At 47.7% G+C, this 11913-nt stretch overlaps 1 protein-coding gene across 1 annotated transcript; it reads left to right on the top strand.

Annotated features, from left to right (window-relative positions):
- Positions 1-4703: 4703 nt before the first annotated feature.
- On the top strand, positions 4704-8419 carry LOC123425339 (serine/threonine-protein kinase RIPK-like). Its single transcript, XM_045109022.1, has 4 exons — positions 4704-5331; positions 6236-6374; positions 7227-7363; positions 7483-8419. Exons 1-4 carry the CDS (start codon positions 4915-4917, stop codon positions 8143-8145), a joined length of 1356 nt encoding a protein of 451 aa, XP_044964957.1. The 5' UTR covers positions 4704-4914; the 3' UTR covers positions 8146-8419.
- Positions 8420-11913: the final 3494 nt, after the last annotated feature.

The following is an 11913-nucleotide window of genomic DNA, read 5'->3' as shown; positions in this document are numbered from 1 at the left end:
AGAAGAAGCCATCTAGTTACTAGCGATGGACCCGTAGGTTTATGGTGAACATGCACGCATCATCGGAGAGGTCATGGTGTTGATGAAGAAGCCCTCCGTATCCGAACCCCCCCTCCGGCAGGGCACCAGAACGTGCCCCAGATGGGATCTTGCGGAGACAGAAGCTTGCGGCGGCGGAAAAGTACTTTCGATGATCTCCTGATTTTTTGTGGAATTTTTGGGGATATATAGGCGCAAACCCTAGGCCAAAGGAGGTCCAGGGACCCCACAAGCCTGTGGGCCGCGGCCTCCCCCCTCGCCGCGGGGTGAGGCCTTGTGGGGCCCCTGGGCCCCCCCTGCCTTGGCTCTCAAGTCTCCTGATCTTTTTCCGTTACGGAAAAATTCTTTTCGAGTATTTTATTTCATTTGGACTCCGTTTCAAAATCTCCTCTGAAAGCGGTCAAAAACATGGAAAAAACAGGAACTGGCACTTGACACTGAGTTAATAAGTTAGTCCCAAAAAATATATAAAAGACATGCAAAAATCCAAAGTTTGACAAGATAATAGCATGAAACCATAAAAAATATAGATACGTTGGAAACGTATGAGGGTCCACCCCTCTAATTAACTAAAAATGATTTAAAAATCAATTAGTTAAACTAACAGAAACTCACTAGTGGGTCCGTGTTAGCTAATTAACTATATTACTTAAATTAAAACATGTCTAATTAACTAAGTCAGTGACAATGGGTCCCACTTGTGAGTTTGACCAGCGAGCTAGCTATGTTGAGTGCCGATGTCATGTTGACGCCATAACCCCCCTTTTGAATTAATAATAATTCTAGAATATTAAAAGGAACTTCAAAAAATCATATAAAATAATCTATAACTCGGATGAAAATAATTTATATATGAATATTGCTTAGAAAAATATAACAAATTCGAATATGCAATCCGTTCTTCTATCACATGCCTCTAACATGATGAACATGGAACTTTACCCTCCAAATCGTCTGTCCAATAAATGCCTAAGACCCGGGAAATATCCACATATATTTTCCCGCTCCGTGTGTAACGTATAACAGTGTCGGCGCTGGCGGATATACAGGACACACGCTGGTTGTGGCAAGGCCGTAGCCGGACTACGCTACTCCGGTGGCTCCTCTGCTTCCCGCCAGGGACCCGTCGAGGCCGGAGGCGAGAATAATTCCGTGAAGAGTTCATTGGTTCCTTGAAAACCGGTAGGGAGACCAGGGAAGATAGAACTGACACTACTGATGGTCACACTGAACTAAGTTTGAAAAAACCCAATGGGCAGACTAACAAACTGCGTGCCCACCTATTTTAGTTCTGTGCAATTTGGGCCACGCTGGATACAAACAAGTAGTCTAATTGCAAAAGGTCTTTGTAGATTAATTGTCCTAAATTGCAAAAGTACAACTACAAGTCCTTAATTACATGTGGGTTTCCGAAGTGAAGTCCCATTTTGCACCGAAACCGCCCCCGCCGTCAAAGGAGATAATACCTACAAAAACCATAGAGCACTTTGTGGACTTTCTTGAGCGACCCCCGGCACAAGTGAAGAATAGGCCACCAAACTATGATCATTTTATTAGGAAGTCATATAAGGAACAAATGCAGGAGTCGAGACGTAGAAGTAGTAATAAAGCGGGAAAACAATTCCCCAGCTCGGAGAACAGGCAATGCAATCGACCCCGAGTCAAGGTTATTACCGATAAGGTAACCGACGCTGCTACAAACATTGGTATCAGTGTTGACCAACTCATAAGAACCGATGAAGTCCCGTGACTGATGTAGCATGGAAATATGCCCCCGGGAAAAGTCTAGTCAGACCTGAGCAGGTCCAACATCTATCAACACAAATGCGAAGATTGCATGAGTGATACATGAAAGAAGTTGCCAACGGGCGAGTGATGCTATGGTGAAAGTCAAGGAAGAGCATTACTTCTATGAAAACGAGCTATGCATTGAGTTTGACGAATTGTTTCAGTTATACAATCAAGACTCACTCGACAAACCTATCGTCAGTTGCTATTGTTTGTACGTAATTTCTTTCTGTAATTTAAGTCTCTAGGTGAACTCGTTCATTGCATGTAATGATCCTTACTATATTCTTCTGTAAGCTATTATGCAGAATGAAGATTCTCGAATGCAAAAGAGAGATAATCTACGAGATTTGGTTCGTTGACCCATATGCCATTAACGAAAAATGATACAAGACCACCCCAAAGACTCACATGATAAATTGCTAAGGTTTTTAAAGGCACAAATACCAGAACAGATATACTATTCCCTTACAACTTCAAGTGAGTGTTACTGTCTTGTACTACAAATTTTATTTTGCTTACTCGATTTTAAGTGTAGTTGATGAGTTATGCATGCCTGTTTATATAAACGTTTGTAGGTACCATTGGATCTTGCTAATCATTAAAATTGACGCTGGAACTGTTGAAACCCTGGACTCACTAGGTGAAGCGCTCGAGAATGCACCAGCATGGTTTGGATGTTCGACAGATAATTTCAATCATTATCGCACTATATCGGCCTCTTTCATTCATTTCTTGATATCAAGTAATTAATAATTCTTTTATTCATTTTCTTTGCCGGGTAGGGTTTGAAAACAGTTCATCAATGATGTTGTCGATAAATGGAAACCGAAGCTGAGTTGGTGACTTTCCAAGGTAATTAGGTAGTACTAAGTAGGTCCGAGCATCATTTTAATTCTAGTTACAATATCATTATCATGTTTGATTATTGTCTGATTGGATTCTATTCTCGCAAAGTGCATGAGGCAGAAACATGAGATTAATTTATGCGCACACTACGTTTGCAAGAACATTCACATGGTGACCGAACAACACAAAGATGTAAGCAACTTCATGTACATAAACACTATTCGTAACTTTTTATGATGATCTAATATATATACACACAACTAATATATTTGTATTGATCTCCTTCTTTAAAGATGGAAGACATGCGGGAGAAACTCCTAGCAACAAACCGCCTACGAGCAATTCAAGAGGAAATTACGAGATTTTTTCTTACGAAGGTCATATCTGAAAGCGGACAATACCATTGCCGCTTATGCCTGCATGTAATGATCTTTAAATTGTAGGAGAAATTATATATACAAATTTTATCTACCATCGGTGGTAGTTACCACCATTTGTGTTTTGTATGTTGTATGTAGTATCTATCAAATCGGAGAGTATGTATGCGTAGTATGTAATATATAATCATGTTTAGGTAGTATATATACTATTTTTTTAGTAGTATGTATCATATTTTGTGTATGCTCTTTTTTACATACAAATATATGCGTATTTCACAAATATAATAAAAACTATGGATCAACTTGTAATTTTTTCATGTAACTCACTTTGAAAAATCTTATATATAGTATATGAACATAATAAAAATAATAAATTAGTATATATACTCCCGCGTCGTAGTACATGGAACACGTGGGGTAACTACCCCTGGGTGGTAGGATGTATTTGTCCTATATATATATATATGGTTGTACGAAAAATTATATTATATATGGATCAACGTGTACAAATGTAGCAGCGTAAAATATGTTTAAAATAAAAAAGAATTGAATGAAAAACACAAAATGAAAAGGAAAAATAAACCATAAACCTTAAACCCTAAAACTCTAAACCCCAACATAAAAAAACACAAAATCCTTTGTCGCGGTTGGTGTCACCAATCGGGACTAAATGCACTCCAGCCCCAGCGCACACTTGCAACAACGTGGAGGGACTTTAGTTCCGGGTTGTGGCCAACCGGGACTAAAGGATGGGGTTCTTTAGTTTCAATTTCGTTGTCCATGTTGGTGACCTGATACTAAAGACCGTTGCCAACCGAGACTAAAGTCCCGTTTTCCACTAATCGGGATGGTCCCTACCTATTTTTATATATATCGTCAAAATGTCCTTGAAGGCAGGTTATAAAGCAAAGGCCATGAGAGAGCGATAGATAGGAGGGGTGAACACGAGTCTAAACATGTTACATATAGCCATAAAGTTTAAACTGATTTTGAAAATTCAAATTCAAATTCCATCATAGTTGAATTTGGGTTGACCAAATATGACCATACTAATTGTCTAATAAAAAAAATCAGATGGAATTCACGGGACCTATGCACACATGGACCGACCGGGTCTATACAAGTTATCCAAGCGCCGAATGCACAGAGTTGCCTCAGATTGTATCGTCGGAACCGAAACCTGGTTGAACTAGTCGAGCTCGATTCTTTGAAAACACGGTGTAATGATAATAAAAGGGCCGCATTGCTCCCAAAATCATGGTTTACTTGATCTTTTCTACCTTGGTCATTCTTTGAAATTAAAGAAGCCAAATCAAACGGGAATAACAACCTACTACCCTTACATGTCACGGGTCACAAGCGCGTACCAATTGGCAAGGCGGGTAGGTAGGAAAAGGTGCTGGCACGTTGCCCCGTTCCAAAATCCCAATGAAATAGTCAATCCACACTGAAAAAAAATTCCCACCACGACACAAGAACACTTGCCTTTGTAATTTGTACAGACTATGGCCAGCCAGCACAAAATTTTATTCGTTTCATTCCTAGAGTCAAACGCAGCCAAGCCAAGCCAAAGCTCTGCACGCTCCGGGCCACGAGAGAGGAAGAGGATTGCGGTCGCGCCTATATATTCCGCCGAACCAGCTGCGGCCACACCCCACCCCACCACCCACACACACGGCCCCGCCTCGCGAACCATCGACCGTCGTCGGGCTCCCCTCCTCTCTCTTTTTGCTTTCTCCCGCGCGACCAGAGAGAGAGAGAGAGAGCGAGGCACGACGACGTGCGCGCGCGCCGAGCTCGATCGCGGCGGCCGGAGGGGCTCGATACATGCTGCGCGGCGACGCTGCGAGGTAGCTTGATGAGGAGCGACGGGGTGATGAAGGCTGGTTCCAGGGAGAGGTCGTCGTCGCCGTGGAGGGCGCTCCTGGGCGGCTGCCTGGGCGGCGCGGCGGGCGACAGCGGGGCGAAGAAGAAGGCCCGGCCGCGCTCCGGCGGCGGGGGCGGGCTGCGGCGGCTGTCGTTCACGGACCTGAGCGGCGCGGCGGACGAGGACCTGTCCATCTCGCTCGTGGGGTCGAACCTGCACGTGTTCACGGTGGCCGAGCTGCGGGCGGCCACGGGCGAGTTCGCGGACGACAACTTCCTGGGCGAGGGCGGGTTCGGGCCCGTCTACAAGGGCTTCGTCGACGGCGGCGTCAAGCCGGGGCTCAAGCCGCAGGCCATCGCCGTCAAGCTCTGGGACCCCGAGGGCGCCCAGGGCCACAAGGAATGGCTGGTACGTCCAAGCTCCACGTGTCCCGTGTCCTCATCAACTCCTCCTCAATCCATTAATATTTTGCGCGTGCAACAGCCACGGCCGAACGGCAACCGGTAGAGTAGTAGTATGCGGCTGCCATGGATGGCTAGCTTTTCTTGGAAGAGATTCCAGTTAAATTACATCTGACATCGACGGTCTAATATAATGCTTGAGGGAGTAGGGCTTGGATTTCTTTCTTACAGTGGAAGAGTGGGCTCCTGGTTAACCAACAAGTCGGCATAGATCCCTTGCAAGGATCTCCAAATCCAATCCTTACATCTGGTGCACCATTGAGTAACCCTATAGATAATTGATCGAAATCTAAAAAGCTGCTCCGGCAGGAATTCTCCTGGAGAGGTTATTATCAATCATTTATTAGTGCAAACGTAAATCTTGTTTTGCTGGGAAGCAACCTGTGCAACCTGTAGCCAAGAAGCAATGCTTTGTAGAGACATTTCTTTTTCCACATGTAATTGAGCCGTTCCTTGTGGACTTTTCACATGTTTTCTTCGGGGTCCCAACAATGGTTTAAAACATAATATCAAGATCAGTTGAACCTTTGCGTTAATTAGTAGCCATCAACCAGGTAACTTTCACACCACGTGTTTAAGCATTTGTGAAAGAAGCATTCTCAACCACAACTAAAACCGGAGCTAGCTGAGCAGGCAAGGCATGCACGCTCCATAAAATATCTCGGCGCCAAGGATTATGACCCGTGGGCGCGCCGGGCAAGGAAAAACCGGCGAGCGGGGTTTGTTGGGCGATGTGACGGTTCCGGCAGCCGGCCGGCGGCCGGATAAAAGTCGGGCGCGCGGCCTAAAACGATGGACGCTGACACGGACATGGATATTGACCGACCCTGATTACTAATTTGCTGGTGCAGGCCGAGGTGATCTTCCTGGGGCAGCTCCGGCACCCCAACCTGGTGAAGCTGGTGGGCTACTGCTGCGAGGACGCCCACCGCCTCCTCGTCTACGAGTACATGCCCAACGGCAGCCTCGAGAACCACCTCTTCGTCAAACGTACGTGCTCCGCTCCACTGCATTTCTCTTACTCGCTGCTAGACAATTTATCTCTCTCATTCATACTGGTAGTATATATGAATGGATCAAATTGATTAAGCATGGGGGAGTGGCACCAAACCGTAGAAAATATATTATGATCTAGTCTGCTATCTAGCTGTGGTAGTGATAGAGATGAGTTGGTTGACCTGCCTCCGGTAAGTACATTGACTTGGCAATTGACATGCCCATGGATGGAGGAAACCAGCTGGATTTAGCACGAAAAACTCTACTCTGAATTGAAAAGTCTGTCAGCAAGTTGGCGAGTGCCGGAATTTTAAGATTGTTTAGTTGCACGGCGGCCGAGTTTTCCTCAGCTAACTCGCAACGTTTCAGAGTTCTGACCAACTACACTTGACCCATCTCTGAATTAACATACGCACGCACCTCCATCTCCATGCGTGCACCAGAAGGTAGATTAGGGGTCGCTGGTCAGAACCGGGAAGCAAGTGAGGTCACGAGTTTAAGATAGGTTGCCGGATCAATGTCGCGATTAATCTATCTCAGCACGCTACGAATTTCCCCAGCCTCACTGATTGATCTCCTCCCGCCCAATAGTCGCCGCGAGATCTCCTAACGCGCTGACCATCTCTGTATATCCAGAAAAAAACATATCAGTCTCGACAGTAGGCACGAAATGTATGTATACGTACGATATCTCTATCGGCAAGACAGTAACACTGTCGGGGCATCGACGGATTATTCCTTGTCTGGTGTATACAGAACAATTTGGCTAGGAAATGGAAAATGCAGCTTTGGGTGGAATCTTGGAATGATTTTTGTGTGTGTGTGTGTGTGATTGATGTGTTGCAGAGGTTCCTTCGGCGCTGTCGTGGTCGACCCGGCTGAACATCGCCGTCGGCGCCGCGAAGGGGCTCGCGTTCCTCCACGACGCCGAGAAGCCGGTCATCTACCGCGACTTCAAGGGCTCCAACATCCTCCTCGACTCGGTGAGCCCTTGCATGCACTCTCCTGCCGGCCTGCTCATCTCGCGCTATCTATCTAGAATCTAGTCTAGTCTAGCATCAAATGTGGCTAAGTTTTGCTCATGTTTCAAATGTGTTTGCAGGACAAGAAGCCGAAGCTGTCGGACTTCGGGCTGGCCAAGGACGGGCCGGAGGGCGACGACACGCACGTGTCGACGCGGGTCATGGGCACCCATGGCTACGCGGCGCCGGAGTACATCATGACGGGCCACCTCACGGCGAAGAGCGACGTGTACAGTTTTGGGGTGGTGCTGCTGGAGATCCTCTCCGGCCGGCACTCGGTGGACAAGACCCGGCCGAGCAGGGAGCAGAACCTGGTGGAGTACGCGCGGCCCGGGCTGAGGGACCCGCTCAAGCTGGCGCGCCGGATCATGGACCCGGCGCTGGAGGGCCGGTACCCGGCGGCCGCGGCGCAGAAGGCGGCGGCGGTGGCGTACCAGTGCCTGAGCAGCAGCCCCAAGAACCGGCCGGACATGTCGGCCGTCGTGGAATCGCTCGAGCCTCTGCTCTCCGTCACCGAGGACGTGGCCGTCGGGCCGGTGGTGCTGTTCGTGGCCGCGCCGGAGCGGGCGGCGGCGGAGGAGAAGGAGAGGAAGGAGCGGCCGTCGAGGGCGGCGAGGGACGCCGGCGCGCACCACCGGCGGAGGCTCCGGTCGCCGAAGGGCAGCCCCAGGAAGCGAGGGGCCGGGCCGAAGGAGGAGTTCTGGGTGTGGCACGTGCCGGCCGAGGACGACAAGAAGGCGTGACGCCGCCGCCGGCGTCGTCGCGCGTGCATGTGCTTGTGCTGTACATACGAGAGAGAAGAAGAGAGGTGCTGCTGTTGTTTATTTAGGAATTGATTAGGATTGCATACGCATCCCTGTAGTTCGACGATCATGGCGAGTCTTCGTTTCTCTGTTTGGTTTCCTTTTTTCTTTTGCTTTGGATCTGCAAGTTCTTACAGTGAGATGCAGAATGTGGCCCATAAGTGGAGCTACCAAACAAGAGTACAGATTGATCAACATGACGGAAATTTGGTTACATGTTCGTCTTGGACTGAAGCTATTTGGTTACATATAGCGCGCGCAACGCGGCGGACAGCTTCACCGGACGCGCTAAAATCGCGCGCGCTAAAATGATTTGGACGTGCTGGCCATAGCCCCATCCCGCGCTGTGTATTTCGGGCGTCCACTTCCGCGCGCGGAAGACTCGAGCGCGCGAACTCTCCCTTTTCTTCCTCCTTTGCTCCCGCACGCGCCGGCGCCAGCGCCCCTACCACCATGGACGCGCACACCGGCGCCCCGCTGACCCCGCTGTACAGCCGCGACCCTCCCGCCGCCGCCGCCGCCGCCTCCGCCTCCGCCTCCGCCGAAAACCCTAGCGCGGCGGGCGCTGGCGCCGGCGCCGCCGCCGGAGCTCCGCCGAACGTCGGCCTCGCGCGCAGCCTCTTCTTGCCGCCGCGGATGACCACGCCGACGGGTGGCGTCGCACCGGCGCCTTCCCGTGCCGTCGCCGCACCGTTGGAGCGGAAGAAAGGAAAAACATCCGCGAAGAAGAAGACGACGGACGGCTCCGGCAGCTCGAGGCCGAAGAAGAAGGTTGTAGTGCGGCGGCCGGGCGCGGCGTCTACCGAAGCGCCGTCGAGCTCACTCGTTGAGCCGGCGGCGGACGCGCCCCACGTGTTCGACGAAATGCCCCCAAGGTGAAATAAATTCCAACTTTTATTTTCTTGTTATTTTTTCAATGCATCATCATATAGATAGCTTATATTTGCATTGTTCACAAAACTTTGTAGTCTCAACGATGATGCATACATGTCAACTATGGGTGTTGGGTCCAACAATTCCCATTGGTCTCAAACCAATGACATCCATTTGGACGAGCATGAGTTTGAGGTGGACGAGGAGGGTGAGGGCATTGTCGAGGCGCCGAAAGGAAGAGCGAGCAATTACACCACCAACGATGACAAATTACTATGCAATACTTGGTTGCAAGTGTCGAGGGATCCATCCGTTGGAGGTGATCAATGTAGAGATGCTTATTGGGGGCGAATGAAAGAACACTTTGATGCTCAGAACGTGAGTGTAATTGACCGCTCCGAGAGATCACTTCGGTCCTGATGGTCGACAATCAACTCGGATTCATCTTCGAAGGCGGAAGAATCGTCTTCGGAAGAAGAGGAAGACGACAGGAAGATGATTGATGTGTTATATGTCTTCAACTTTGTTGGATGAACTTGTATTTTAAACTTGATTGGATGAACTTGTGGGCATGACTTTTATTCATCAACTTGTTTGTGTTAAATTTCACATGTTCATTGCATTTTGATGAATGTTTCAAACTATCTTTTGTCCAAATGCCATATATTTGGGCGCTGCTACAGCGGCGCGCGCTGCTGGAGCGGAGCGCGCGCGCTGCATTTTACAGCCACTGCTGGAGCGAGCGCTGTGCGACGCGCCAAACCAGGTGACCAGCGCGCGGCAAACTAGTTTTTTAGGCGCGGCGCGAAGCGCGCCTGTTGAAAATGCTCTAAGATAGGCTTCGCAAAATTGCCATCCACTTTATGGACATATTGGTTACCATGCCATTTCCTCTGTTTTATTAATTTTTCTTTTCCTTTTCCATTTACACGCACATGAAAGGACCAGACTACCCCTAAATGTGTATACATATCTGATCGCATCATGTAGGCTGGCAGCTGAATTTGCTGGGTTGTGTTCGATGCACTAGCCTACAGTCGCGAACACAGCCCACAGGAGCAGATCGTCTACACCTGGCCATTGTCGACCGCTAGACAATATCGACGTTGACCCCATGCACATCGGCGTCGTCAATCGCCTGGACATCATTGTGTTGCCGCTTCCCTGGATGTCGCTGTCATCGATCGAATGGACGTCGCCGTGCTACTGATTCCCTGGACATCGTCATCGTCGATACACCGCCTATCACTTGGACGCCACACACGCCAGTGCCACAACAGCGGTCTGGAACCAAATCTTACTGGTGCTGCTGTTGGTCCAATTGCAATCCATCTTCAACACAACCCACACCTTCTACTTCCTATAAGAACCTCCAAAAGGGTCCAGCTGATGCCGCCCGTCGTACCACCGGTGCTGCTGTTGGTCGGAGCCACCGCCACCCCTCCAACACGTCGTTTGAGAGGTACAATGATGGGCAGGCGTGAGCGAGCAGGCAATGCAGAGCTTTGGTGGCACGCAAGCATTGGCCAAGCAGGCAATGGCGAGCTTCGAAGGCGCGTGAAGAAGTGGATGAGCTACAACAACGAGAGCATGCGTCGGTTCATTCTAGACACACCAATCAACAAATGAAATAGATAAGGTTGGAAGAGACAGGGGTAGCCTGGTCCTTTCATGTGCGTGTAAATGGAAAAAGAAAAGGAAAATCAATAAAAGGGAGGAAATGGCATGGTAATATATGTCTACGAACTGTATGTCAATTTTGTGAAGCCCATATTAAGAATGACAATTTTGCGAAGCCGTATGTTCAAAGTGGCAAATAGCCGTTTTTCTTATTGAAGTCTGGATGTCCGTTGCCGACGAGGCGCCGGACATAGATACATCCAACATCGATGTGCACGTACACGCTTGGCACAGTACACATACATGAGAGACGTCCACATCGACCATCATTGAGGTGCGCATCATGCTATGAGAGAAGAAGAATCGTGTTGACAAGCATTCCCGGTTAAAGTAATGTATCTTTACTTTTGAAGAAAATGAACTATTGACTACAAGACAGTAAGCTTCAGAAAAAATGAAGTTCACCACCACTAGATTCCTCCATAGTTAAAACATGAAACTATGAATTTGTATACTGAAATATATGTTCAATAGTTTTGAAATTCTAATTATCTACAATGCGATTCATGGTATTGAAACAAAGCATACAAACTCTGTACATACGACATTATCTTATTTATCAATATGAAGATGAGGATGTAGTAGCTTCACTACTGGTATGGATATGTGTTTATATATTAGAATTAAGATGGACCGTTGAAGAATTAGCACAAGCGATGTAAACTTTTTGACACAACATGTACGGGATGGTACATTGGGAATAGAAAGTTGGTAACTCAAAGGTGAGTGCAAGTGTATAAATTTTCAAAATTATTTTCTTGGCCTAAGTTACTATATTCTCGATATATACTATATAATAGGATTGTAAATTTTGCAAACTAAAGGACCAAAATCAAAACTTTAATTGCACTAATCCAACGTGATCAAAATGCCACAACACTAACATTAGTGTGCTACCGCGTAAGTGAAACCCATAGGTTAGACCATGTAAACATAGAATATTCAATGAAAGAAGAAATACTACGCAAATGCGAGGGCTAGTACTATCATAGTTTATTTTTGCCATTCTTTGTACTCTTGGACATAATTTGAATCTACTATTGTTGTAGTAGTATTTCTTCTTTCATTGAATATCTGCACCTGTGGGCTGTGTTCACGACTGTAGGCTAGTGCATCGAACACAACCCAGCAAATTCAGCTGCCAGCCTACATGAG

This window comes from Hordeum vulgare, chromosome 2H, assembly GCF_904849725.1.
Source record: "Hordeum vulgare subsp. vulgare chromosome 2H, MorexV3_pseudomolecules_assembly, whole genome shotgun sequence".
Classification (NCBI taxonomy): domain Eukaryota; kingdom Viridiplantae; phylum Streptophyta; class Magnoliopsida; order Poales; family Poaceae; genus Hordeum; species Hordeum vulgare.
The sequence above is the reverse complement of the archived record's forward strand: the minus strand, read 5'-3'. Positions and strand labels throughout refer to the sequence as shown.

What these genes read in the sequence shown, in the direction of transcription:
- LOC123425339 (XM_045109022.1), top strand. Translation starts at nt 4,915, where the DNA reads ATGAGGAGCGACGGGGTGATGAAGGCTGGTTCCAGGGAGAGGTCGTCG. An exon ending in AGGGCCACAAGGAATGGCTG is followed by an intron (nt 5,332 to 6,235) that starts GTACGTCCAAGC and finishes TTGCTGGTGCAG; the next exon opens with GCCGAGGTGATCTTCCTGGG. An exon ending in GAACCACCTCTTCGTCAAAC is followed by an intron (nt 6,375 to 7,226) that starts GTACGTGCTCCG and finishes GATGTGTTGCAG; the next exon opens with AGGTTCCTTCGGCGCTGTCG.